The following is a 23,758-nucleotide window of genomic DNA, read 5'->3' on the forward strand; positions in this document are numbered from 1 at the left end:
TAATATTCTACATGTGCACGTACACATTTTTTACTGTTTATTGGCATATTTTTTCCCCCCAGTTGATACTAAATACTTTTTTGGTCGAGAAAGATAAGTATACAAAGCATTTTTAAATGTCTACAGGACCTGTGCACATTCAGATGGTTTAAAATAAAATAGAGAGAAATAAAGGACAAGTCGTGTCCTGCATATAGTAGACCTAAAATATCCTTAAGCACATTGTTTGTGTAAACAAATTTAGGACAAATTCTAGTCATAAGTATTCACTTTTATTTCTGTCTTATTGTCAGAGACAGGTAAGCTTATAAGAATGAGAAATTTAACATATATAATATTGCATTTTATTTTCAAAACAGTGAAACTTCAGAACTGCTGATGAAGCTTTAGATACTAGCTTTAGAAGTGAATGAATGAAATGAATAAAGAAACACTTTCATTCTTGAGATTAGATCAGATTACTGATTTAAAAAAATGTAACAGAAACACAATATAATACACTACATTACAATAGAGCAGCTGAGTAACTGCACTTGGGTGTATTTGTACATGTGGAACATTGAAGCTGTTTTCTTTGTTAATGATGAGGTGGACCTGATGACAGCATCTTAGTGGGTGGGAAGTGTCCTAGATGATCCTGGCTGCTCTGCTGAGGCAGCGAGAGCTGAAAGGCTCTTCCAAAGAGGCACGTTTTTTTAGTTTGTTTGTTTTCTGGGCAGAGTTTATGATCCTCCAAAGGGCTTACCTGTTCGCGTCTGAGTTGCTGGCGTACCACACACTTTTGATGAAGCTGCTGGAAAAACATGGCAGCAGCTCTCCTCATAACTCAGGAATTAGAGTCTCTGATATGCCTTTTTGACTGCTGCTGCTCCAATACGTATACTCACAAACTTAAAGACAACAATAATAGTAAGAAGATTATAAGAAAAAATAAGATAATAAGAAGGTCAGATGGGAAACTGTTATAATAATAATAATAATAATAATAATAATAATAATAATAATATAACAATTATTATTATTATTATCATCATCATCACAGGGTAAAATATTGTGTTATTTAAAGTGTTATTTATTTGTTAAAAATAAAAAATAGTGCAGTTTACAATAAATAAACAACACAGTTAAAATAAAAGTGCCGTGGACACTTAGTGTCTGCATTACACTGTAAGACAGTGTAATACAGGGACTCAAGTTTACTAGTAAAACACCATATTTCGGTCATTTTCTTAAGGATGTAGAATTGTACATACAATCAGTATCAGACACCACCAACAAAAAGGCTCTCAAAACAATATATATATATGTGTGTGTGTGTGTGTGTGTGTGTGTGTGTGTGTGTGTGTGTGTGTGTGTGTGTGTGAATTTTTGCGTGTATTCATTTTTACCCCTGGTTTTGTGTGTTCATGTTCTGTTCTTCTGTATACTTTATCTGTCTGTGTGTTGTATACTCATTGATTGTCCAATAAAGTTCATTAAAAAAAATACAGAGACTACTCACGACCGCGGATGCAAGCTGCCGTTAAAACGACAGAAGAAGAAGAAGAAGAAGTACGCACGACCGCAAATTCTGTATTGCGACATGCCAGAAAACGGGTTGAATGAGATGCAATACTTGTTTGGCTCTTGTTAAAAGAGAAACTGTGACATCAGGCTTCTTACCAGTAAGTGCAAAGCAGTCACTCTCTTTTCATGTAACTACTTTCGCTTTTGACGCAATTTCTACAGAAAGTCGGCTTAATTAAGAGGGGGGAAATCCACAAACTAACTGGGGTTCCCTGTGGAAAAACTACACCACACTAAACGCATTCTATTGCAGCGGACTTGTCCACAGATCCTGCCCCAAAAAAGCGATGCTGGTGACCGTTTTCTGCGCGCCGAGGGATCGCCAAGAAACCACCTTCGCCCTCGATGTGTCCCCGGAGCTGGAACTGAGAGACTTCGTAGCACTTTGTGAGCTGGAATCAGGAATCCCAGCAGGGGAAATCCAGGCAAGACCCATGCTACATGTAGCAACGGAGCTAACGTAGCTAGCAGCTAAGCTAGCTAGCTGGGTTGCTAGGATGAATCGGACTTTTGCTGTTTTGATGGACGAAGTGTTACGAAACCTGCGTTGTTATCCACAACAGACACGTTTCCAGAATTATGTATCCCACGTCTAAAGTGTGTGTAGCCTTAACCTAAGAAAAAGTGAGCACACTGGCAAACTAAGGAAGCTAATAGTTGTCCGGGTAATTAATGGTTGGAGAAGTTTAATTCAGAGTTAGTGAGTTTTGTACGCCTGGTAGCTCGAGATATAAGGCTAACGTTATCTGGGCTGAAGGAAGAACCCCAAACAAGTGATAACCTACCAAATGTTTTACTGCGTGACGAGCTTTGGGTTTCAGCACGCTATAAAGGGGATAATAAAGTTAGTGCAGCAGTGGTATACAGTAATAAAGCGAAAAGTAAAACTACTCGCCAGAGCCTTTAATTCTGGCAGATTTAGAAAGTTTTAAACACATTTAATACACGCACCTGTAGTTTATGTTAGATTGGAAGAAAAATAAATAGACTCTAAACTTGACTGTAGATCAAACAATTAAATGCAAAGTGAAAAATAATATAACATTTAAGAAATAATATTTATAGTAATGAAAATAAGTGTTTGTTTTAGCCCTGAATCAGTTTCTTCTGCTGGCTTCAAAATATAGCATTTCGTTTACACACTTTGGTCTGCACAGTGTTTGTGGGTAAACTGGAAACAGAAAGTGAGGATGAGGAGTAGAGGGTCATTCCGTGTTAGCTCATCGGATACAAAGAGAAAATAAGAGAAACATGTTGTGGTGTCTGGGGAATATCACACTGAAGTTGGGTGAAAATGTGTTTTTCACATTTAAGCTTTAGTGGTTGGTATTGAAAATTTAATCAACCCCTGTCTTGGTCTGGTTTCCATTCTAAAAGAGATTAGATTTCAGTGGAATTTCCAGGCTAAATAAAAGTGAAAGTAGTAATACTAATAGTATCTGTGACTATTTATCTGATTTGGAGGGTTTGTGATTTCTATATGAGGAGTTGGAAATAAAATATCAGTACCTGCAAAATTGTGGTTTTGACATTCTCCAAAATATTTTAGGGACTTCAAACATACATCATTTGTTTTGAGCTATACTCATAGAGCCATACTACCATGATAGAAGAAAATTCCTAACTTCATCCATTGAAACTTTTTTCCCCATTTTGTCAAAAACATTGTACTAGAAATTTTTTGTAATCCCTGTTAAGAAGTGTGTATTTCCCCTGAAAGTTTGTCATGCAAACCTATGATGGTCACGTGGGAAATATGGCTTTAATTTGATGAATTGAGATTCAGTTAACAGTACTAAGATAACTCATTGTCAGTCAAGTAGAAAGAAGTACTATACTAGAACTATATAAATGATAAAAGATAAGCAGCAAAAAGAAAAGAAAAAATCAGACCTTCTTAAAATCACACAGAAAAGTGTGTGTGTGTGTGTGTGTGTGAGTGTGAGTGTATGTTTGTCTGCAAACTCCTCCTAGACCATCATAAGTTGAGTAACCAATGCTTGAACACAAGTACATCTTAGACCATCTTAGGTTTCTTATCTATGACATTTTTTTTTTAAATCATAAAGTTGCCTAGCAACGGGCTAAAATAAACTAAAAGTTAATCATTTATGCACCTTTTAAAAGTGTTGTTATCAATTTTATTTCACAACAACAACATTCATTTATATCTACAAAATTTGAATTACGCATGCTTTATGGTGCCGTCATGTGGCAACCAGCTAGCAACGTGCTAAAATTACCAGTTTTTATGTTATATTTTCATAACACTAGAGTCTAATTTAGATCCACAAAAATGTAATTATACGCACCAAGAAACCACGTAACAGTGGGATCAAATGATCCATATTGACACTATAAACAACATCTGCCACCGCTATTTAATTAATTGAGTATATCAATTTATCAACAGAACGGACAGGCCAAACAATACTGTAGCATGGGCATGCACTAGGAAAAAAAACAAACAAACAAAAAGAAAAGAAAAATAAACTATTGAAACAGATAAGAATCAATAGAAATCTTTACACATTATTCAAGTATGACCAGTGTCCACCCATTTCTGCGTCAAATAAAATGTGAGCAAAAACTTGTGAATCTTATGCATGTTGATTTCTTCTTATTTAGTGTTTTTTATTTTTGTACAGATCACATATGTTGAACAGCCCCTAAAAGACCTCACTCGTGCCTTGGGGACATACGGTGTAAAGGATGGAGACGTGGTGGTTCTCCGGCAAGCTGACAGAAGGCCACCAGCGGCTCAGCCCGCCTTCCCAGGTAATACACATGAAAACTAATAAACATGTTGTTTATGTATGTATTTTAATCAGGGAAATGTTTAATCTGAATCTTATTGTTGTTGGATGAGTTACGAGAGACGTGACATAATAATAATGTCGTTATGCATTACGCTAATCTTCTACCCTTTCTGTTATTTAGGTCTGCCCCGTATTGACTTTCGTTCCATCACAGTCCCAGGCACCTCTTCTTCAGCCAATCAACGTGGTGCCGTACGACCACAGCAACAGGCTCCACCGCAGCGTGCCGCACAGCCTTCCACGCCAATGGCCTTTCGTGGGTCCTCTCCTCAGGGGCTGGACGACCCCGCCTTACTTCAGCAGATGCTTTTATCGAATCCACACGAGCTATCGCTCCTCAAGGAGAGAAACCCGCCGCTCGCTGAGGCCCTGCTGAGCGGAGACTTAGGTGAACTAAAACAGAGTAATGGGTGTGCTTGTCGTCTTTTAATTTACAATGAGTCGGCCATGTTAGCATAATTGTGTTTCCTTAGAGCGTTTCACCAAAGTGCTGCAGGAGCAACAGCAGGATCGAGCCAAGAGGGAGCAGGAGAGAATCAGACTTTTGACCGCTGATCCTTTTGATTTGGAAGCCCAAGCAAAGATTGAAGAGGACATCAGGTAGGAAAAGACGTTAATCACTTAGAGACATTCACAACACATAATAATCCTCATCCTATGAGGCACAGCTTCACTTTCATCTGCCACTTGCGTGTTTTGGTTTATTATTTATGAATTGTTTGTGATTTTTCTTTTACACTTACTGTTGAATTGATTTTAGGCAACACAATGTGGAAGAAAACATGACCATAGCAATGGAGGAGGCCCCAGAAAGCTTTGGACAGGTGGTTATGCTGTACATTAACTGCAAAGTCAATGGCCACCCTGTGAAAGCTTTTGTTGACTCAGGTAATGAACATTAAATCCTGATACGAACAGTAGTGGGGCTGCACAATAAAATTACATTAAAAAAAAAATTAAAAGATTTTTGTTTTTATTTTTCTCCAATGTGAAAAAAAATGCCAAATGATTTACATTTGCTCTCTTTGAAAGGAATAAATCACATTATTTTGTGGGGTGGTTTTTCAGGCATCAGTTAGAAAATATAAATTCTTTAACAAGCTTAATGATATCCTATTGGTTTTAAAGTGTCGTCAATCTTGCTCCATACTCTGAGGGTGAGGCTTTTTAATACCCCAAACACCTTGCTGTCTGTGGCATCAGAGGGAGATGTGCCACTTAAAGGCGGAGGCTCGAGGCAGGACTGTATGAAAACAAACAAAATACCAGCCTAATACTTATCAGAGTGTGTGGGATTCTGTTTGTTTCTCACAATCATTAAAGAAGTGTACTCAGTCTGGGTAGCAGTCTTGTCGGGTGGAGACAGGACTGTTATAGCAGCTTTTCAGGTCTTTATAGGTGTGGAAAATAGGATTGTACCCATGCAATATGGGCTGACAAATACAGGTGTGTAGTTGTGGTTTACATATGAGGTATCTTTAAACACATTTTGGTTTTAGTTTTCACTGATTTTTTTTCCTTCACTTTTAGGAGCCCAGATGACCATCATGAGCCAAGCATGCGCAGAGCGCTGCAACATTATGCGACTGGTGGACAGACGCTGGGCTGGGATCGCCAAAGGAGTGGGCACCCAGAAGATCATTGGCAGAGTTCATTTGGGTTTGTGTCAAGAGTGTTTCTACTATGAACAATTTTACTTTTATGCAGAACAGTCACAAATGTTTGCCTAACTATCTTGCTATGCCTTCTAGTAAATCCAAATTTAAGTCTCTGCATCACATTTTCAGTGTATTCTTTTTTTTTTCTTTTTTTTTCCTTTTTTTGTTCCTCATAATCCAGCTCAGGTCCAGATAGAGGGAGACTTCCTTCCTTGTTCTTTCTCCATTTTGGAAGACCAGCCTATGGATATGCTGCTTGGCCTGGATATGTTGAAGAGACACCAGGTGTGAGCTCCTTTTATCTGAGCAGTGGTGTTTTCATGAGAAACGGGGCGCATGGGAGTTTTTGCTCTCATGCCCCGGTTTTTATTTAGTTATCTTCTTATTTTTGTCAGAAAAGAAATATCGCTGACAAAAATGATCAGTCAACAACATTAACACTGGAAACTTTAGAAAAGCTTAGGATTATACATTTCTGTTTTTCTTGCAGTGTTCGATCGACTTGAAGAAGAGCGTCCTCCTCATCGGCACTACAGGCACAGAAACTCGCTTTCTGTCTGAGGCGGAGCTGCCAGAGTGTGCCCGACTAGCCTACGGCACAGAGGGGCGTGAAGATGCCCGCCCAGAGGAGCTGGCTGACAGAGAACTGGCAGAGGCGCTTCAGAGGTCCATACAGGAAAGCGGTAAGAAGCCGTTTATGTGTGCACTTCAGGCTGTTTCTCATTGAGCTTTTTTCCAGCTCAGTTGGAACTACATTTGCATGTGCCACTTAAAGCTTCTTACTCTCAACTCCATTTATGCAGTCACATGATCACTTCATGTCATCACCTCAGCAAGTTAAATGTACCTTAGTATAAGACAACAGTCAGGCAAATGAGAGCACATTTAAAACAGAAATAAGCTTTTTAGGCTTAAAACAAAACAAACTGATGAATGAAACAAAATGATTTAAACTATATATACATATATTTACCATTTATAAAGTTCACCATCCTTACTGTCCGTACCAGGTGTATTGTGATCTAAAAGTACCTCTTCAGATTAGGTTTTAGCGAATCATGTCCCTGAAAGTGCTTCCTCAAAACTGTTTCATTATAGTGAGTTCATATAGGACAACTAAAATTTGTCTGATTATGATGTAGACTCGAGTGCAGATGGATCTGAAGAGTGTGAGAGCAGAACTTGAAACCTCCTACGCAGACAAATGGAAAAAAACATGTTGTGCCAACAGAAACGTGGGTGGGGATTTATATGAACCAGAATCTATGGCAGACCAGGAAATAATAGATTCATAAACAGGATTAAATGTTGCCTTATCGTCTCGTTATTGTTTAAAATCTCCGACAACATCTGTATCTAACTAAAAGTTTTAAAAAGTGTCCTCTAATTGTGAAATAAAATCTATTTTATATATATATAAGAAAAATGCTTAAAATGTCTGCAGTGTTGACAAAACTAATAATAAAAGCAATCGCTCCCATTGTATTTGTGCAGTTACTTAACTTCACTATGACAAAATGTTAGCATGGGAAACATCAGTTATGGTTAATGGCAGCTTGTCGGTCCCCTGCCGTCTCACTTTGTGGACAGTGTGAGTTTTTCAACCACTTTAATGCTTCAAACGTTTTATTTTTGCCGTCGGTCTAGCCACAGACTCGTTTTACAAGCATTCTTTTAAATTACCATAATTCTCTTACTGTTTGAGTTAGACATAAAATTCAAAGGGTTTTGGAAAGAAGAGAATATGAGCTTTAAAGATTGATTTGGTGTATCACAGTAGCACAAAGCATTCACAAGGTAGGTCTGTCTGAACACAGAGAGAAAAATCGGCTCTATCTAGATGAAGACATTACAATACGGTAACTCCTTAACTGTGTTGAGCTAGAGAGAAAATTTAAATGGTTCCTGAAAGATGAGAATTGTTTTATGATTTCACAGTAGTCCAGGCGACATGTCTGATAGTTGTGTGATAAAGGGTTAAACTGTTCATCATTAGCTATTCCAGCACCAAATAAATACTTTGGCATCACTATAGTGAAGTTTCTCCTTTAGGGTGTTGTGAGTGTTTTAAGTTAGTGGATTATTACATGACAACATTTCTTGTCCGGCAACTTTTCTAATGTATAAACAGGTTTTTTAAAGAAAATATTGAAATATAAGAGTTTAATTTATTGGAATTATGTCATTTTTTGACATCGCTCACTCCTACTTTATAAAAGTTACCAACACAGATACACTGTCAGTGGAAAGTGGTGCTTTTCCACCCATACAGGACTCTTCAGTTTCCCTTTAATACTCACATTATTATTTGTGCAAGAGCCCCATTAAGTCTTTGTTGTTGTTTCCAGTGATGCCCAGCAATGACTGGAGGTTGTTAATGGACTCGAGTCAGGAGAGACAGTTTAATCAGCCCACAGTTTTAACTGCTGAACAACCCTTTGAATTGAGCTCCCCTGACGTTTAGTGATGGGGATGTACACTGCAACCTCTTTGTCAGGACCTAGACCCGAGAATTTTTTAATTTATTTATTTATTTTTGGATGACACTTTTCACATCTGTGTGTGTGAAAAGGCCGATAGTTTGGTGCATGCCCTGTGTGTGACTGCTAACTTTCTCCGTCCCTTTGCATGATGTGTGTGGTGTGTGCCCTAACCCCTGAGCAGGACAGCACTGATGCATTTGGAGACAGCTGGAGAGGGCCCTACCAACCAGGTACTGCAAAATTCACAAGTCCATTGCCAGTGCTAAGTCCATTGCTATTTGTTTCTTTTATTTTGCTGTTATTTTGCTGCTGGGTCAGGTAATCAGTGTTGTACCTTTGTTGTTATTTACTGATGCATTTTATTGTGATTATTTATATTTGATTGAATTAGAATAGGAAATTCATTATAATTAATATTAATGAATAAAGTATGTTAGTATAGAATGCATTGAAGAATTTGGGCAAGAGAATATGTATTTGTGTTTGGATCTAAAGCTATTAAATTGACATAGTTACTGTCCCACACTGGAGTTCACAGTTTAATTCCTAGGCATATTTTCTCTTGTGATAGACACTGCAGATGGACAAGCTACCTCACCGCAGCCCCAACCATTTTCATTACCCAAAACCTTAGGCCAAACGTCGTCAGCCACCTCCCCTTCCCAAAGCCTCTCCTCTGATCAACCCCAGAACCCAACCCTGGATCGCTCTCAGTCTGCCCCTGCCGCCATGCAGCAGTCCTTAGCACCAGGGCAGTGCCAGGATCAACCTGGCTTCCAGGAGCTTCCTCAGCCTTCATCCCCAGCAGAGGATGGAGCTTCTATACCTCACCATATCCACCCTGACCCTTTGCCTCTCCATAGCAACTCCGTGGTGCCCCCTCTAAGCAGTCCCTCAACAGATGTTGTGCGTTCGTGTACCCCTCCTGCAGACATGAACTACGTATCCCAGGATCCAGGGGGAGAACTACAGCCTGGAGCCATAAAGGGGGATGCTGAATCAGATGAGGTGGAGAACAGCTCCATGCTTCCCCATGCAGAGGAACTTTCCCCCATTCAGCCCATGGAGCAGGAGGTGACAGAGTGTGATACTGCTGTTACAACGGAAGTCGGTCCAGGTGCTCCCAGGGAACCTGACTCAATTGAAATGGAGTCTCCCACTGCTTCTGACAGTGTGGTGTGCTCTGAGAGGGATCAGCCTGATGGAGAGCACTGCTCCAGCTCTGAAAGCATCCCCTCGTTGGCATCTGCCCTTAGGGAGCTTCATGAGCTGCTGGTATCCAACAACTGTGCTCAGTCACAAAATCGCAGCACCTCCTGCTCTCCTTCAAATCCATTCAGGCAGGACACAGACAACATGTCCCCCGAACCGTGCACCTCAATCCCCGAAAATACCCAGCTTACCCCCTCTACTGCCATTACACCCGGTGCAGAACCAAGCGATGCCAAAGCCAACTATGCTGCTGCTGTGTCTGATGGGGAACCATCTAAGTGTCTTGCGCCCCACCACTCTGGCCAGAATGAACATCTGGGCGGTGATACAGTAGAGGCTGTGATTGGACAAGGACCACTAGAGTGTCCACATAGCTATGAGGAGAGGAGGGCAGACAGATGTGGGCAAGATGAGGCGAGTAACATCAGCTTTTCTCAGTCTGAGCCAGAGGTTCCACTTGATCCCCCTGAGGATCTGGAGTTCAGGGAGCCTCCTGAGGGGCAGCATGGGAGAGGGGTCGCAGATGGACAAGCCTCTGGCACCAATACCCCAGACAACCTAGGCCTCCAAACTGAGCACACTTTCCTCAGCCCTATGTCAATGGCAGCGGGCTCACCAGAGGAAGTTTCAAGCAACTTGTCCTCATCAGTTCCTCCTCTGGCTCAGACTCCCCAGCCTTCATCTCCAGCCTCTCCTCTCCCTCCTCTACATCCCTTTATAGAACAGTTTCCAGCCGAGCACATCCAGAGAATCCAGGCAGCAGGCTTTTCTGCCAGGGAGGCTGCAGAGGCACTGGAACAAGCCCATGGGGTTGTGGAGCTAGCTCTGCTGGCACTTCTAGCCCGCAGTATCACTGTGCCCACCTAGACTCAAAACCAATCATGCGAGTCCCTGGCCTCCCAAATTAGCATCTGTCTTATTTGGAAACTTGTTACCAATCCAGATGTCTCAGTCCCCATTTTTAGCAGGGACCACGTAAAAGAAACAGGGAAATGCTGTCTCTTGGTTTGTCGTACAGACTATCCGAGAAGAAACAGGACAACTGCTGATACTTTTCTGGCTAAAAAGAAATGTGAGGTGTGTTTGCATGCAGATGTTTTGGGTCCTCACCCACTTCATTGGTTTTTAGAGATTTGGTAACATAGAATGATTTTCTTCTCATTTCATCGTTCAGCATTGATATATTATTAAATGCCCGTTATTGATTACTGAACCATTAAACATTATTGTAATTCCCCCTCTTTGACATATCATACAACTACTCTTGTCTAATTTGTTAATCGTCAATAAAACAAAACAATCTCAGAGTGGAGTAGCATTACCTGCTACTCATACCACAGTAACTTTTGTTTGGTGAGCTTGAGATTGTTCAGCACAAATGTGGATATTTTAATGATTTTTTTTCCTTTTTTGAATAAAACCTAATGCAACAACCCAATGTTGGAAGAACTTTTGCAGTTAAGGAGGGTTGATCATTTTTGATCAAGTTTACAATTTCCATTGACAAGGGAAACCCAACATGTCAATGTTATCATCACTATAAAATAACGAGTGGGTTCGCCGAAGTACGATCATAAATGGGATTGATTGATTCAGTATGTTATTTACCGAAGGTATCTTGTACTGTATGTATCCACTTTTTTCAGCGCTTTGCCATGTCTAGATTACAACTCTGTTTGTAGCTCCCGTTCAGGAAGTCTTTTATTTTGTGTAAGTTCTTCGTAGTGTGTGATCATGTGTTCAAACATCCATATTTTATTTTATAATCAGTTTTTAAAAAAATAAATAAAAAAATGTCAGACGTTTCATCAGTATGTCATCTATCGGGACTTTTAATGGCTTTATTTGAGTCATGTACATTATCCACAATGTTCAGGCAGATTGAATTATTTACTTTTATCTTGTATGGAATTTTAAATTGCAAATAAAATGAAACTAGTATTTGTAAAGACGTGTGTGAGTTTTTAAGTCATTTTTTTCAAACACATGCCAAGTATAGAAAGTAAGAGTTTCCATATCTTGCTTTTAAAAAGTATTTTCCATAATCTTAAAAAAACCTTTTTTTTTAAATGGACATCTTAAAGGATATGTGGTATCAAAATAATGATGTTGCCATGAGTTGGACTAATCTAAAAGGTGAAAAAAATAGCCCACTGCTCTTGTGTATGGAAGCTTGGTGGCACCACTGGGAAAAAGAAAAAAAAAAAAAGATCTTTTGACATCCATAAGTTTAACCTGCTAACTCAGACTTCTAAGAAAATAATGTGACACTTTGAGTTACATTAAAATTTTGAGATAATAACCTCAAACTTTGACTTACAGCTGTGTTGTTTTTTTGTTTTGTTTTTAATTGTGGCAGAAACAAGCCTCCATAGTTGTAAAACCCTGAAGGAGCATGTAAAGAAACACACCTGCTTCTAGTTTGTTTTTTGATTGCTGCTAAACGCTCAGACTGCAGGTAACTCAAACTGTGTAGTCTGATTGGCTGTGGGACACAGGAAGGATCCACCCAAATCCACTTTGGAAAGGGTATAGTAAAAGATCAGTTCCAGACTACAGCTGACACCCACAGTGAGAAAAACCATTACAAACATACACTAGTTTAGAAGTCATCTACTGAGTAATTAATGTCTCAGTCACCAACCACAGAGGGGAGAGAGATGCTCTGTCAGGGCTTTTCTCTGGAAAACAGCAGGGCAGAGCACACTGGAGGCCTTGATAGAGGCAGCGGGTCTTTAAACAAGCCTGAGAATTGCAGGTAAGGACCTCAGCCCCTGAAAGATGCCAATGGTTTTTAAAAAACTTATAAACTGCTTCATTATGACTAAATGCATCTCAATTTCAAATGCAGTAAATGCAAATGTAGTGAAGTATTGAGTCATAATGAGTTTCCTGTTCAAATTTTTAAAGTTTTCATCATTTTAAGTCAAATTGATGCAATGGGGGAACTGGCCCCACATATGAGATTTTCTTTAATCTAAAATGAGTACAAAACAGGTGAGCCTTTTTATCCAGAACTATAAAATCTTTTATCCCGTCACAGTTTTCCCTTAGACATATCTCCAGCTCTCAGATTGGTGGCTTTAAGGCGCACATGGGATTTGAAAAAAAATCATTTGGCAGCGCACAAATTGAAAATCTTCTTGCCACCTGGACTTCAGGAAGATAACTCAAGCTCGTCCGCACAATGTGATCCGGATAAAAGCAAAGAAGGGTAAGATGAGGTGGGGATCTCTTAACTTTGGCAAAAATATTTTATAGCTAACTGCATGTGGCCTTCTTAATAAATCCAGAGAAGAGAATGTGATTGGGGAGGAATTGCAGAGTGAACGATTCCAGTCGAAGTACATTCATATTTGTAAGTTTAACCTTCTTCTTAAGGTATCATCATCATCACATTTAAATTTTAAAGCGTAATTTTTGTAAAGCTGTTTTTGTCTTTCTCATTCTGCTCTGCAGTCCCACTGTATCAGGATTACTGTCTGCAGACAATGAAAGATGATCTCCACAGACTCAAAGACGGTCTGTTGTCTGAACTGATAACTCCCAAGTATCTGCAAAGCCTGCAGACACCGATGACTCGTGCTGAAAGCCCTCAGCGAAGCGCTCGTCATGCAACTCCTCGATCTCAGCCTATTAGGGTGACTCCAAGTACACTCTGGCAAGACCTGGATGAGGTGAAGGCATCTGGTCTACTCAGCAGCTTGACAGCCAGAGAGATTCGCCTTCAAGAGGTGTGCAAAAATGTAAAAAACAAAAAGCTGTTTCATGTATTAGAGATGATGCATGCAATTTAACTAAACTGGAAGGCACATTATAATCACACTCATGAAGCAGAGCACAAGTGTTCATATTGCTCTTAGGATCTTTAATGAAGTTAAATATGCCTGCATCAAGTTTGTTCGATCGCAACATTTCAGTCTTTACCTGTATAGCGTATGTTTGACTGCAAATGTAGAGTCCTGTAAAAAAGTAATTAAGTAATTCCATTTGGGAAATCGTGAATTGTGTTCACCACCCTTTTTTGTGGAAACCTTAATTCAGTTTCACTAGCCACATCTTAGTCTATCACTGCCAGACCTGATGAATCAAGAAATTACTTAAAAACTGATTTATAGTGAAATAAGATGAAAGATGTCAAAAAGCAGCATGTCAGGCCACAAACTAAAAAAACCGACATCTGGAATGGATTACAAAGCCACTTCTAAGGGCTTTGGGACTCCAGCAAATCACAGAGTGAGCCAATATCCATATATGGTAAAAACTTGGAGCAGTGGTGAACCTACCAGAAGTGGTCAACCTTCCAAAATTACTCCGAGCGCTTCAACTCCTCTAAGAGGCCACAAAAGAACCCATAACATCTAAAGAACTGCAGGTTTCAATTGTCTCCTTAAAGGTCAGTGTTCATGATTCAGCATTAAGAAAGACTGGGCAAAAATGACATCCATGAAAGAATTCCAAGGCAAAACAAAAACACTGCGGACCCCCAAGAAAACACAAAGGCTCATCTCACATTTGCCAAAAACATTTTGATCCTGAACTGAACTGAACTTTTTAATTCAGGTATCTTCTGGAATAATTCCAAAATCTTCATGAATTCTAAAGACTTCCAGAAAATCCTGAAGGAGAATGTCCAGCCATCAGTTCATGTCCAGAAAGAAAGAAGCATCAAATAAAGGTTTGAATCGGCGTAGTCAAAGTCTGGGTTTAAATCAGATTGAGATGCTTTGCAGTGACCTTAAACAGGCCGCTCAAACTGGAAAACCAGAGTGAGCTCAATTAATCCACAGCAATGGTTAAGAACTATTACCAGGAAATTAAAATAAGGGGAACTGCAAAAAGAAGTCCTTTTATAGGTATATTTTGGATTTTTAGGTAATTCCTTTCAGTTCATTTGAGTGCTTAAAAAATATTGTGCTGACATCAGGATTTAATTGTATGGCAACAGGAGCTGCTCTTCCAGGTTTTTATGGAATTTGTTGACATGGTTGGTATTTTGAAACACTATTACCTTCGTTGGAGATAAAGCAGTCTAAATTTTGTTTGATTGCCAATAACCCCCCACCACCTCCTTTTCTTCCTCTAAAGACCATGTTCGAGCTCATCGGCTCAGAAGCATCTTACCTAAGGAGCCTCGGCGTGGCCGTAAATCACTTTTATAAGTCGCAGGAACTCAAGCAGACTCTGTCTCAAACAGAACATCACATTTTGTTTTCCAAAATTCAACACGTGATGGTGGCCAGTGAAAAGTGAGAGCTCCACACGTAGCACCTTGTTGTATATATGGGCAGGTTGTCCTGATGTTTTAACTTAGTTGGGCTCCTGGTGTCTTTTTAGGTTTCTTACGGATTTGGAAAGCCGACTGGGAGAGAACGTGTTGATCCCTCAGGTTGGCGACGTCGTCCTCCAGCACTGCAAACATTTCCAGACTCTCTATGTGCCGTATGTGACGAATATGATGTACCAAGAAGCCCTTATCAACGAAAAGCTGTAAGTGTACTCTGTATTTCAGAATACAAATACATTCTCAACACCTTGCGATGCAAACTCTGTTAAATGTTCCCTTTTCAAGGCAGCACAACAGAATTTTTCTGTATACCCTGAAGAAACTCGAGAGTGACCCGGTGTGTCAAAGAAAGACCCTCAAGTCCTTCCTCGTCCTTCCCTTCCAGAGAATTACTCGCATCAAGCTTCTGCTGGAGGTAAACGTCTGATGAGATTTGAACTGTTAAACAGATTTTTGCTCCATTAGCTAAGGTTTCTGTTTTCTTTCATTTCAGAGCATCCTGAAACTGTCTGAGCCGGACTCTGACTCAGTTTCAAACCTTAAAAAAGCAATAGACGCCATTCATGAGGTAATGCTTTTCAGATCTGTACACTCATGCCAAGACAGGCGAGAGAAAAAGATTCACTTTCCATTTTCTGCTACTTTATACTTGATCTTGTTTAAAAAAAAAAAATAAAAATGTTATGCTTGCCAATCTGAATGCAATTTTTACTTGCAACAGAATTTCTGCACTTCAGTATTGACAGCTTTTTTTTTATTTAAGTGAAAAATCTGCCTAATTCTTCTACAACTGCACTACTCTGACCCCAGATAGTGACAGAGTGTGACAAGGGGGTCCGAAAAATGAAACAGATTGAGGAGCTGGTCTGCCTCGAAATGCTGCTGGATTTCGGAAAAGTTAAGGTGATGACACAAATGTTTTTAATAGACTACAAAGTGGTCTTCTTTAACCTGCAGCAGTAACAGAGTGCGTCTTCTTCATCCATCCAGTCAGTTCCCATGGTCACAAGCAAGCGTTTCCTGGTGCACCACGGAGCCCTGAAACAGCTGACCAAGGAGAGCGCTTATAACTTAAGAATGTCATTCGTTGGCGTCTACCTCCACCTCTTCAATGACCTTTTGATCGTCTCTATGAAAAAGTATTTGACTAGCAATCCTAGCAATCAAACTTTTTAGTCTCTGTACAGTCCAAGCTGCTGCAAGTCAACAAAAAATAGGATCTTTATGATCCACATTGTAAATGTGCTTCTAATCTTACTTTTTCCCCCCCTCATCCCTTTCAGAGATGAGCGCTTTAAAGTAATGGACCATGCTCAATTCCCAGAACACGTGAGCGTTCAGCCTGTGAAGACTGAAGTCCTGGGTCTGCCCTCATACTCCTTCCTGCTACATCTCTCTAAAACTCAAACAGGACATCCGACTGCAATGATAATTGCTACAGACACAAGGCAAGAGTTAATAAAATCTGTAAGTCCTTACATCCACTGTTGGAGTCCCCCTCACCATCTGATGGCCTTCTTTTAAATTACAGGTCGGAGAAAGAGGCATGGATGAAGGCGCTGTCATCGAGACACTGACCTTTTAACAGCTTTAAACTTTAAAGACGAAACTTGGCTCCATGTAACTAACAACTGAAACAATGTTAACTTGTTCACTTTTTAAGGTTCATCAGTGGTTCAGTCTACGCTTTGCACTGTTCTTGGTGAAGATGCACTCGGTGCGCTTTGTTCAAACGTCCACTAACCTCACGATGAGCTAGATCATCGCTACAGACGTTTTTTGTTGTTTCTGACTGACTTTAAAATACCAATTAATTTTTAAGTAGTGTACAGTTTACTTTAATTGATAATAAAATGATTTCTAATTCACTTTCCGGAGTACAAGTGTATAACATGACAATCGGACAAAATATTTAATATGCTCACCATGCCATAGTGGCATTTTACAGGGAGTGCAGAATTATTAGGAAAGTTGTATTTTTGAGGAATAATGTTATTATTGAACAACAACCATGTTCTCAATGAACCCAAAAAACTCATTAATATCAAAGCTGAATGTTTTTGGAAGTAGTTTTAGTTTTAGCTATTTTAGGGGGATATCTGTGTGTGCAGGTGACACTTACTGTGCATAATTATTAGGCAACTTAACAAAAAACAAATATATACCCATTTCAATTATTTATTTTTACCAGTGAAACCAATATAACATCTCCACATTCACAAATATACATTTCTGACATTCAAAAACAAAAACAAATCAGATCTCACATTTGATGATGGACCACAGGTTCTCAATGGGGTTCAGATCAGGTGAACAAGGTGGCCATGTCATTAGTTTTTCTTCTTTTATACCCTTTCTTGCCAGCCACGCTGTGGAGTACTTGGACGCGTGTGATGGAGCATTGTCCTGCATGAAAATCATGTTTTTCTTGAAGGATGCAGACTTCTTCCTGTACCACTGCTTGAAGGTGTCTTCCAGAAACTGGCAGTAGGACTGGGAGTTGAGCTTGACTCCATCCTCAACCCGAAAAGGCCCCACAAGCTCATCTTTGATGATACCAGCCCAAACCAGTACTCCACCTCCACCTTGCTGGCGTCTGAGTCGGACTGGAGCTCTCTGCCCTTTACCAATCCAGCCACGGGCCCATCCATCTGGCCCATCAAGACTCACTCTCATTTCATCAGTCCAGAAAACCTTAGAAAAACCAGTCTTGAGATATTTCTTGGCCCAGTCTTGACGTTTCAGCTTGTGTGTCTTGTTCAGTGGTGGTCGTCTTTCAGCCTTTCTTAGCTTGGCCATGTCTCTGAGTATTGCACACCTTGTGCTTTTGGGCACTCCAGTGATGTTGCAGCTCTGAAATATGGCCAAACTGGTGGCAAGTGGCATCTTGGCAGCTGCACGCTTGACTTTTCTCAGTTCATGGGCAGTTATTTTGCGCCTTGGTTTTTCCACACGCTTCTTGCGACCCTGTTGACTATTTTGAATGAAACGCTTGATTGTTCGATGATCAAGCTTCAGAAGCTTTGCAATTTTGAGACTGCTGCATCCCTCTGCAAGATATCACACTATTTTTGACTTTTCTGAGCCTGTCAAGTCCTTCTTTTGACCCATTTTGCCAAAGGAAAGGACGTTGCCTAATAATTATGCACACCTGATATAGGGTGTTGATGTCATTAGACCACACCCCTTCTCATTACAGAGATGCACATCACCTAATATGCTTAATTGGTAGTAGGCTTTCGAGCCTATACAGCTTGGAGTAAGACAACATGCATGAAGAGGATGATGTGGACAAAATACTCATTTGCCTAATAATTCTGCACTCCCTGTATATCCTGTCACCAAAAGATGTTTTGAGGTGATATTAATAATCCAAAACTTTCTTTTCAGTTTTTTTTTAGTATTGGACTTTATTTTTTATTAAGTATTACTGTTTTTTTTGGGGGGGGGGTTTAGAATACATAATTTGGAGCCAAGTAATGTAGTATCATCATCTCAACATGAGCCCCATTCAGAGGTGAGCACCCTCATCTCTGGTTCAGTCCAGGCTGTTTAAAACAACGTTCATTTTTAAAGCAGAGTCACTGTCTCCTGTGAATGGTGGCTGGCTGAGCCAGCTGTAACGCAGTCCTGATGCCACAGGTTTTCTGCAAGGCAGTTGAGGAGCGAGGCTACGTCGCCCAGCCCGTCTGTGACCTCCCCGCCTGTACGCAGTACCGGGATACCCCATGTCTCCTGGAAGTCCCTTATATCTCTCTCTGCCACATCACAGTGCATGAAAAGGTCGAATCTGAAGGAAACATTAATTAAGGATATGTTTATGTAAAGAGTGTGTTTGTGCCACAGACTCATCTTAGTTTTTTGGGGGGGTTTTGGCACTTCAAAGTTGTGCCTCCTGGTCTTGTAGAACCACAGATGATCCCATAGAAAAGTGGATGATTACTTCTGATTGGCATTTCCAACTATTTGTAAGGAAGATAAAAGGATACTTGGTGCCAACCACAATTTTCACAACACGCCTGACAGATGGCTCGGACCATTTGGCGAGCTGATTTGGCAGATCATCAAATGATGTCCTGTCTGTGAAGGAGAATAGTAAGAGGACCGCATCCACTTGCTCCTTGCAGGACTGGAAGAGAGAAAGGAGATCAGACAAAACACAGAAATCTGTTTGTTTTCCACATCTAGAATAATTGTTTTAGTCTTTGCTTTATCTCATTCATACTGGAAGCAAATGGTCAAATCTGCGTAAGGCGTTCTCTCCACAGTCCCACAGCTGAAAACGGAAGAAAAGCACTCTGCTGCTTTCTTTTAGCTTCACTGGCCAATACACCACTGTTGTCTCAATGCCTTAAGCAACAAAAGATGACAAAGAATATTAGTGACATTGTCAGCCTCTTAACTTTTTGAAACTTTGTAAACTACTTTTTTAAAAAAAAGGCTCACACTTAGTTCTACGTAATCTAGCTAAAAATCTGTGTTTTTACACCAGCAGTTTGAATGGCTTACCTGTGGTTTCATGGTGCATGCTGGGAATATTCATGCCTGCAAGACGTGCAGCAATAGCAGTTTTCCCAACTCCGCTCTTACCAGAGATGAAGATCTTATAATGAACTGTGTCCACAGCTACATGTGGAGGCATCACTGGAGACTCCAAAAGGCCTGAAAAACACATTTTAAAAGGACCACTGAAAGAAATTGCACACCTGAGTCAGGATAATAGAATATGATATAGGGTTAATAGAATTTGTCTTTAAAAGCACCCCATTAACATCCAGTGAGTGACCGTGGAGGAAAGTCCAGCACTTTTGGTCATCTCTGGACATCAAGAAGAACTTTCAAACCAAACCAAAGGGTGGAGCATGTCCCCGACTACTTGTGCTACGTGTGGCCAGATTTTGGCATTTCTATCACAAGTGACCCCAGGAAGAATAGCAATGCTGCAGCTAATGGAGATCTTAGTAAACTAAACTAAAGATGCCACTATGGCATCATTCTCTCCCCTGTTTATCTCCTTGCGTGTCATAAATCCATGATTTAAAATGCTGCCATGTCTTCTCAGCACACCCCAAGTGTATCTTGTAATCTGCAAACATCATAATCCACAGAGACTCCGTCTGTCCATCACAACTGCAAACAGGAAGGGGCCCAGAGACTTTCCCTGATGTGATCCCAGTCCCACCTTAAGGCTTGTGGCTGTCTCTGTCCTCATAGGTACCCATACTGTCCATGGTTCATATTTCACTCTGTCACACTGGTGCCTACTTAGCAATGTATGAATAAAACCGCCAATTTGCCGCAGCTGATTGTTCACCGAGAAATGGTGCAGCTAAAAATATAGTCCCCAATATGTTTTAATCCAATATTTTACAGCCTCGTGGGTTGCTTTAATCTATTTATAAATTATTCTGGGTTTTTATCCTCCACAAACAACAACAAATGGGGAGTTTGTACTTCATAAAAACCCTTATGTTGAGGTTTGAAATAAATGCACATTTATTCGCTAGCTACTTTTATAGCTGATTTCCAGTGAAACACAGATACTGCCTACAAACGTTTTTGCATTTGTCTGATGAGTGGCTGCACTTCAAGTAGTCTCAGTCGCAATAAATCAGCTGCAAGAAGAATTTGCGGTATTTCTGAATACTTATACTTTTTTTTTCTTTACATATGAGTGCGTAAGGTCCCCTGGGGGAGAAAAAAAGACAAAACTGTTGTAATTTGGAAACATATCTATTTAGCTGACATTACCAAAGTTTCTCCGTCTCTTCTTGTGGAGGATTTTGCTGAAATACTCTTTACTGTCTTTATATCGATGCCAGTCTGCGACTACGACTGATCCTGGGGGAGGAACCTTTGCCATGTCGGTTACAAAGCTACAGCATCACACAGAGCTCGGGTTTGTCGCTTAAAAAGGCCAAAAGTCGGTTCCCGTCTGGGCCAGAGGATATTATTTTAAACGTTGTCTTGTTACAGACTTGAACTGCAGTAATAAAACATTTAAAGCATCCACATCAATCACAAAAACCCCTAAATATAAATTATAACAACCGCTGTCCGCAAAATGTAAAAACTTCCGTAAACTAAAGCGTCCCTTGACAACCTATGTCGTCACTTCCCTCAAATTGTGGTGTTGCCTTCAGGTTTACCCGTAAATACTCTTTACTACTTTTATTTGCTTTATTCCGTTGTAGATGAAATAATTCAACGTAGTTTTTTGTTGGATATTTTACAGTTGATATTTTTTAATATGATAAAGGTTACTTACTCTTATTTGCATTTATTTCAACAACTATATGTTTCAGTATATTTCCTTCCCATTTGAAAATAAATGTTACATTCTAAAAAAAACTTTCCCCCAGTCCTTCCCCCGGACACTTGAGGTCGCTAAACTCCATCGAACTCTATTTGTAAGTCACTTAATGTTGAGGTTACAGCAGGCAAAATACAACGGAGCAAAGAAGACAGTTCAAATAAAACGAGGCTTGATGTGTTTTAATTGAAATGCACAGAAATTATACACTAACACACTCTGTGAGCCCTGACAGTCAGGAGCCCACCGCTCGCCATGGACATGCTCAAAGATATGGGGTCCACATCAGATGGCAGTTTGCACTGGTGGGAAAAAGTATTTGTGACTGTTCCATCTTCACCCAGCTGCACGGCAAAAACAGGTTATGAGAACAGAACAAAGCAGAAAGTTAAACCATCAATGAAACCATCAAGCCATCAAATTCAAAGAAAACACCATAGAGACAGCAAAAGATATAAATCCAAATTTCAGGTCCTGAATCAAAAGTGTATTGTTTCACAACAAAAGAAGACAAATAGTTCTAAAATTTAACACACAATCAAACAACTAAAGCCAGTGCATTGCTTTAATTTCATTTAAATAAATGAATAGTATAACTTAATAATATAACTCAGGCCATCAGTTAAGTTACTGTCACAGATAACATCTGATTTTACACCAGCCTGACTGCAGGGCTCACCTTCTCTGCATGCACCTCTATTAGGTTGTTGGAGGATGTAATGATGACATCCTCTGGAGAAAATTCACTCACATCAAGAGTGAACTGAAAAATGTCTCCAGTGATCTGCACCTTTCCTGTAGGCTGTAAATGATCTGAAATAGTCATTTGTATAATAGAGATTTTAAAATAAAATCCACAACATTTTGATACATATTGATTTAGTTTTTTCTTTAGCTAATATGTTCCCTGCAGTGCTATATATATACATATATATATATATATATATATATATATTAAAGTATATCTGTGTCTGTTTTTGTCCAGCTGACCTGTAAATTTGTGTTCTCTGGTGCTGTGCTGATTTAGCAATCCTGAATCCTCAGATAAATTTCTCCCATTTTTCTCCATAGTAAATTCTCCTTTGTCTGTCTTAAAACCTTTACCATCATGCACTGAGTCTTTTATAGGCTACTGGGAAATTGTGTGTACCACCGGGTGTGGCTGTGGCTTGGTCCCTTAATGATCCAGCTGGACTGGAACATGACACCGATTGTAGATATTTAATGTGTCAGAACTGTTGTTGAACTGTTGTCAAGGGGGTCTGACATTTTTAGCCGCACCCATGACTGGGGTCCATGTGAGTCTTTGTGTCTATGTGTGAGAAAGGGGTGCGGAGATGTTTCTGTGTGAAGCAATATACTATAATTATAATAATTATCATTGTGTGAGCTGCCAGTCTTAACTTTAAGCCACAAAGGTCACGTTATCTTTCATAATTTATAATTTAACTGTGCTCGTTTTAAGGATGTGTAAGGGGGATTTGACACAAAAGACCCAGTGTCAATGAGTTTCCAGTTAAACTGAGCAGAGGGGTGATTAATCACAGCTGTGGGTATGAAGGAGCACACTCATGAGTAAGTGTGACATTTTGGCCCACCTTGCCAAAGTAACGAAGCCTTATCAATTCCATCTGCATGACAAACACGGCAAAACAAGCTCTGTGAGGCTGTACCGGCGAATGAAAAGCAAAACACACTGATAAAAGCTGGTTTGATCATCAACTAATTTATGGGTTCATATCATGTTGGGTCCATGTTGGGATGTTACCCTGTGTAAAGCCTTTTAGAGGGGCATGTGCATTTGCTAAAGTAAGTAAGGCCACTGAGCCTTAGGCCTTTAGATAGGCCTAAGAGCCTGGTCTGAATATGTGTGCCTGTGCACCGCTCTGCTCTGAAATAATTAAGAACTAGGACAACTCAACCTGTCCCCAACACTATTTAATAAGACATTGTAATTTGTAAGCCACTATCTTTTACTTTTCTTGGTTTTTTTAGTATGATTTCCATAATATAGTGAAGAAATTATGGTGTTGGATTGTTAAAGCACTGCAAAAACTGAATAAATCAAATCACTTTTATTGTCACATCACATGTGCAGGTACACTGGTACAGTACATGTGAGTGAAATTCTTGTGTGCGGGTCCATCACACCATGCCCTCAGTTTTTGTGTAGCACACTTGTGTGACATGCTATTACTGAGTGTAGTCTAGAAACAGAGCAACTATTAGCTGCAATGCATAATGATGATGCTTTTACCTTTTGAAAAGGAGACTGAAGGTTTGATTCACACTCTCTGTTGTTGCAGAGCTAATGGAATAAGACAAATATGAACAAGTATGAAGTATCTTCTTTTGGCTGCTCCCTTTAAGGGTCATCACAGCAGCTCATCTGCCTGCATGTCAGAGCCACCATCCAACTT

At 40.0% G+C, this 23,758-nt stretch overlaps 4 protein-coding genes across 6 annotated transcripts; 2 read left to right on the top strand and 2 right to left on the bottom strand.

Moving 5' to 3' along the window:
• The first annotated feature begins 1,520 nt into the window (after positions 1 to 1,520).
• Positions 1,521 to 11,689, top strand: ddi2 (DNA-damage inducible protein 2). Of its 2 annotated transcripts, XM_082532443.1 has the most exons (11): positions 1,521 to 1,664; positions 1,820 to 1,991; positions 4,215 to 4,344; positions 4,507 to 4,773; positions 4,859 to 4,985; positions 5,146 to 5,273; positions 5,916 to 6,044; positions 6,225 to 6,328; positions 6,534 to 6,726; positions 8,708 to 8,756; positions 9,098 to 9,162. In XM_082532443.1, exons 2-10 carry the CDS (start codon positions 1,854 to 1,856, stop codon positions 8,716 to 8,718), a joined length of 1,227 nt encoding a protein of 408 aa, XP_082388569.1. In that variant the 5' UTR covers positions 1,521 to 1,664; positions 1,820 to 1,853; the 3' UTR covers positions 8,719 to 8,756; positions 9,098 to 9,162. The 2 variants fall into 2 exon arrangements, with proteins under 2 accessions (XP_082388569.1, XP_082388568.1); XM_082532442.1 differs by lacking the exons at positions 1,521 to 1,664; positions 1,820 to 1,991; positions 4,215 to 4,344; ... (3 more) ...; positions 5,916 to 6,044; positions 6,225 to 6,328 and having other exon boundaries at positions 6,546 to 6,726; positions 9,098 to 11,689.
• A 496-nt stretch (positions 11,690 to 12,185) lies between these two features.
• On the top strand, positions 12,186 to 16,872 carry LOC309706085 (rho guanine nucleotide exchange factor 19). Its single transcript, XM_082532328.1, has 12 exons — positions 12,186 to 12,496; positions 12,782 to 12,952; positions 13,032 to 13,096; positions 13,198 to 13,472; positions 14,827 to 14,987; positions 15,076 to 15,228; positions 15,311 to 15,440; positions 15,519 to 15,593; positions 15,836 to 15,928; positions 16,016 to 16,164; positions 16,309 to 16,473; positions 16,557 to 16,872. The coding sequence occupies exons 1-12, from the start codon at positions 12,366 to 12,368 to the stop codon at positions 16,600 to 16,602; spliced, it is 1,614 nt and encodes a 537-aa protein (XP_082388454.1). The 5' UTR covers positions 12,186 to 12,365; the 3' UTR covers positions 16,603 to 16,872.
• A 1,573-nt stretch (positions 16,873 to 18,445) lies between these two features.
• Positions 18,446 to 21,113, bottom strand: cplane2 (ciliogenesis and planar polarity effector 2). 2 transcript variants are annotated; one of them, XM_082534647.1, is made up of 5 exons: positions 20,208 to 20,331; positions 19,535 to 19,687; positions 19,251 to 19,375; positions 19,015 to 19,154; positions 18,446 to 18,815 (listed from the first exon to the last, which is right to left on the bottom strand). In XM_082534647.1, exons 2-5 carry the CDS (start codon positions 19,665 to 19,667, stop codon positions 18,596 to 18,598), a joined length of 618 nt encoding a protein of 205 aa, XP_082390773.1. In that variant the 5' UTR covers positions 19,668 to 19,687; positions 20,208 to 20,331; the 3' UTR covers positions 18,446 to 18,595. The 2 variants fall into 2 exon arrangements, with proteins under 2 accessions (XP_082390773.1, XP_082390772.1); XM_082534646.1 differs by lacking the exon at positions 20,208 to 20,331 and adding an exon at positions 20,777 to 21,113 and having other exon boundaries at positions 18,456 to 18,815.
• Positions 21,114 to 21,547: 434 nt separating this feature from the next.
• Positions 21,548 to 22,407, bottom strand: LOC309707380 (heat shock protein beta-7-like; the record flags this gene model as incomplete). Its single annotated transcript, XM_082534690.1, has 3 exons — positions 21,548 to 21,682; positions 22,018 to 22,151; positions 22,329 to 22,407. 3 exons carry the CDS (start codon positions 22,405 to 22,407, stop codon positions 21,548 to 21,550), a joined length of 348 nt encoding a protein of 115 aa, XP_082390816.1.
• Between the last annotated feature and the right edge of the window lie 1,351 nt (positions 22,408 to 23,758).

Source organism: Aulonocara stuartgranti (genome assembly GCF_965226115.1).
Source record: "Aulonocara stuartgranti genome assembly, chromosome: 5".
NCBI lineage: Eukaryota > Metazoa > Chordata > Actinopteri > Cichliformes > Cichlidae > Aulonocara > Aulonocara stuartgranti.

Bases quoted from the DNA above. Each gene is read 5' to 3' on its own strand.
- LOC309706085 (XM_082532328.1), top strand. From the start codon at position 12,366: ATGTCTCAGTCACCAACCACAGAGGGGAGAGAGATGCTCTGTCAGGGC. The intron at 15,441-15,518 runs GTAAACGTCTGA...CTTTCATTTCAG, and splicing joins GCATCAAGCTTCTGCTGGAG to AGCATCCTGAAACTGTCTGA. The intron at 15,929-16,015 runs GTGATGACACAA...TCATCCATCCAG, and splicing joins TGGATTTCGGAAAAGTTAAG to TCAGTTCCCATGGTCACAAG.
- ddi2 (XM_082532442.1), top strand. From the start codon at position 6,658: ATGCCCGCCCAGAGGAGCTGGCTGACAGAGAACTGGCAGAGGCGCTTC. The intron at 6,727-8,707 runs GTAAGAAGCCGT...ACCCCTGAGCAG, and splicing joins GAGGTCCATACAGGAAAGCG to GACAGCACTGATGCATTTGG. The intron at 8,757-9,097 runs GTACTGCAAAAT...CTCTTGTGATAG, and splicing joins GAGAGGGCCCTACCAACCAG to ACACTGCAGATGGACAAGCT.
- cplane2 (XM_082534646.1), bottom strand. From the start codon at position 20,888: ATGGCAAAGGTTCCTCCCCCAGGATCAGTCGTAGTCGCAGACTGGCAT. The intron at 19,376-19,534 runs GTAAGCCATTCA...TTGTTGCTTAAG, and splicing joins CATGCACCATGAAACCACAG to GCATTGAGACAACAGTGGTG. The intron at 19,155-19,250 runs GTATGAATGAGA...TCTCTCTTCCAG, and splicing joins GATTTGACCATTTGCTTCCA to TCCTGCAAGGAGCAAGTGGA.